The 3857-nt window shown below is 34.0% G+C and overlaps 1 protein-coding gene across 1 annotated transcript; it reads left to right on the top strand.

Annotated features, from left to right (window-relative positions):
• Positions 1-1079: 1079 nt before the first annotated feature.
• On the top strand, positions 1080-3014 carry LOC108333183 (amino acid transporter AVT6E). Its single transcript, XM_017568548.2, has one exon. It carries the CDS (start codon positions 1239-1241, stop codon positions 2790-2792), a length of 1554 nt encoding a protein of 517 aa, XP_017424037.1. The 5' UTR covers positions 1080-1238; the 3' UTR covers positions 2793-3014.
• Positions 3015-3857: the final 843 nt, after the last annotated feature.

Genomic DNA, 3857 nt, shown 5'->3' on the forward strand with positions numbered 1-3857 from the left:
TCCATTCTCTCAGCCACCCCATTCAACTCTACACGAGTTAATGATTGGTAGAATATCAGGATTACCCTCTTACTGTAGCTTCTCTATCAAGCATCGGCCACAACTCACTTAAATATAGAATCTCTCCTTGATATTCTTATCATAACACATTTTTCTCATTCTCATATCACATTTCACATATATACAAAGTACTCAGAATCCAACAATAGCAAGAAAACATGTTAATATAACTCATAAACCAATAAACTAAAAAGACACTTTAAAATCACAACTTTGAAAGAATTGATGTCAAAGATGTAGAGTTGAAACCAGAGAGTTTCACAACCTAACTTTGAATGTTTCCACAACCTGTGGATTTATCTTGAGAGAAACAAATTGAAAACCAGCAAGTTCAACAATTGAGTTGTGACTTTTTCCACAACTTTGGATTTATTTTAGGAGTGAAAAATCAAAATCAGAGAAGAGCACAAGCACATTGTGGATTTTTCCATGAGCAATGGAATTTTCAGAGCAGTTACTAACCTCTCATAGATACACTTCAATCTAGACTTGGACACTTTCCCCACACATTCTATTGATCCTTAGGATCTCCTATGCACCGAGCAACATTGAAAAACATTCTCCAATAAAAATCATAAAAATTGTCACATTTCAATTAATCTCACCATGCCCACGCTTCAATCAGATGATGCTCGCAGCTCTAAAGCTCAAGGATCTACTGTCCCATGTTAGGGGTGGCGGAGGAAGACGGACACCCTGATTCTGAATTTGTCGTCAGTTAAATATAGATGATTGCATCATATACTATTGAAATTGGTCAAAGTTATGAATCTGTCAAGTGTTTTGAAAAATTCACGGTTTTTTATAAAATGCTTATATGAATATTTGAATAAACGTAAAATACAAAAAAAAAAATTAAGTGGATATAATTTTTCATTGCTCAGAAAGTATAAACTAAAAACGTTTAGATTATCGATTTCAAATAGTTTAATTAGTAATATTACGCGTATAGAAGAATAAAATTATACAAGTATAAAGATTAGTTCAGTGGAGCACATAAAAAAGAAAAAAAAAAGTTAGGAGAAAGTGAAGGAGTGGTGGCGGAAAGAAAAGAGGTTTGTTTGGGAAGCAAAAGAATAGCCGCGACTTCCGTTTTGACATGTTATTCGGTAGAAGGTGGTGACGGAGAATTGAAGGGAATATCCATTGACCCAGAGATCTAGTTTCACCCGTTCTTTATGCACAACCACAACCAAAGATTTTTTGGTTTTGTTTTTCTATCTGGTCAGATGTGTAGATTCTTCTTCCTCGACGCCATTATTATTCTTTTTCATCTCCGAAAGTGCGGAATCATGTCTGACAGCAACCAATGTTCTTCTTCATCCATTAGCTCCAGTTTAGAATTGCAGAACAAGTCCTTAAAATCTGTAGACGGTACTGATTTTGACGAATATGATTTTGAACTGGAACCTGAAATCGAAGACGAGGATGAAGATTTCGAAACGAGCATCGATAATTACTCCTTTATTATTGAAGGGACCAACAAAGGCTCTGGGATACCTGGGGCTGTTTTCAATTTAACAACCACGGTTATTGGGGCAGGGATCATGGCCCTCCCTGCCACTATGAAAGTTCTAGGATTGATTTTGGGGATTATTTTGATAATTCTTATGGGAATTTTGTCTGAAATTAGCTTGGAACTGTTGGTGAGGTTTTCTGTTTTGTGTAAGGCATCGTCCTATGGGGAGGTTGTTCAGCATGCAATGGGAAAGCCTGTGAGGATTTTGTCTGAAATCTGCATTATTTTGAACAATGCCGGTGTTTTGGTGGTATACTTGATAATCATGGGGGATGTTATGTCTGGTTCCTCTCACCATATGGGGGTTTTTGATCAGTTAATGGGGAATGGGGCGTGGGATCAAAGGAAGATTGTGGTTTTAGTTGTCATGGTGGTTTTCCTTGCTCCCCTTTGTTCACTTGACAAGATTGATTCATTGAGCTTGACCTCGGCTGCCTCCGTGGCTCTTGCTGTTTTGTTTGTCGTTGTTGCTTTTACGGTTGCTTTCATCAAGCTCGTGGAAGGACGGATTGATTCTCCCAGATTGGCTCCTGATCTTAGCTCCAAAACTGCAATTTTGGATTTTCTTGTTGCGATACCCATCATGACCAATGCATATGTTTGCCAGTTTAATGTGCCGCCTATATATAATGAGCTTAAACAACGGTCTCCTCAGAAGATGAACACGGTTGGGAGGTACACAACAGTTTTGTGCATCCTAGTTTATGCTTCCACTTCCATATCGGGTTACCTTCTCTTTGGGAAAGACACAGAGGCTGATGTACTGACTAATTTTGATAAGGATCTTGGAATTCGGTATAGCTCGGTCTTGAACTATATTGTCCGGATTGGCTACATTCTTCATTTGATACTTGTTTTCCCTGTTATTCATTTTTCACTGCGCCAAACAGTGGACGCATCATTGTTTGGGGGATCACCTCCTCTTTCAGAAAGTAAGAAGAGATCTTTGGGGTTGACTGCGGCTCTGTTGGTCCTCATATATATTGGGTCTACTATGATTCCAAACATCTGGACAGCTTTTAAGTTCACTGGGGCAACCACGGCTGTTTCATTGGGTTTTATATTTCCTTCTCTTGTTTCTTTGAGACTAAAACATCTGGGAGATCTAAGCTACGGAGAATGGGTTTTGTCATGGTTGATGTTGGTATTAGCTGTGACTGTTAGCATAGTAGGAGTTGTTAGCAATGTTTATAGCCTTCAGAGTAAGTCTTAATTAGCCACACAACTTCATAATATGGGAAAAGTACTTTTGCCCCCGCTATGATATATAGGGTATGAGATGCACATAAACATAAGACTTAGGCTTTTGTTATTTTGTAGTGATTTGGGGGAGATGGTTTGAGAGAGATGATTTGAGTGAATTTGAGGGTAATATTTTTGTTATTTTTTTGAGTGAATTTGTAAGTAACTGAGGGTGAATTTGAAAGTAAAGTTTATGAGAATTAGTGTAGGATTTGATTGATGTGATAGATAAAAAAATTTGTTTAATTGATAGAAATTAAAGATTACCAAAATACCCATAGTTTTTAATGTAATATAAAATGATAATTGTTAATGGTATATTTAATTGTAAAAAGATTTATAAAAAGTAAAAAATTAACATTAATTTTTAAAATTAATTTTAATATTATTTTAATAAAATAATAATAATAATATATTATTATTATTATTATTGTTATTATTATTAATTCATCCCTTCTAAATATTACATTCCAACATTTTTATATAAGGGTAAAACTGACAATGAGAATAAATCTGTGTAAATTTTCGCATATGAGAGAAGATTGGAAAACTTGTTCATCCTGCAAATCAGCGGTTTTCCTCGCTTGCAAATCTTTTAAAACGAACATGCGTATAATTTCAAATTCGTCTTCGTTGATCAATGGTAACAGTAAATTCTATCAAAACGAACACAATATTAAGAATGATATAAAAACATATCACACAAAAAAAAAATATCTTATCAATCTATTTTATTTGTATATAAATCTATATTTATCTCATTTTATGTCAAACTTTTGTGTATATCTTAACAAAACTAATATTTTAATTAAAAAAAATATAATAATGAAACTCGAACTCAATCATATAAGAAATATAAGAAATTAATGTTATTATATATTGAAAACCTTAAGATAATAATTAATAAATTTTCATCTTTATAATATTTTATTTTCTTAAAATCATATTTGGAATTCTAACATCATTATCAATTTTTCACTCGTTTAATTTCAATTAAAGTTTTTGCAACTGGACAAAAGAAATAAGATGGTGAGAA

Source organism: Vigna angularis, chromosome 11 (genome assembly GCF_016808095.1).
Source record: "Vigna angularis cultivar LongXiaoDou No.4 chromosome 11, ASM1680809v1, whole genome shotgun sequence".
Lineage (NCBI taxonomy): Eukaryota > Viridiplantae > Streptophyta > Magnoliopsida > Fabales > Fabaceae > Vigna > Vigna angularis.

Coding starts and splice junctions, on each gene's coding strand:
- LOC108333183 (XM_017568548.2), top strand. CDS start 1,239: ATGCACAACCACAACCAAAGATTTTTTGGTTTTGTTTTTCTATCTGGT.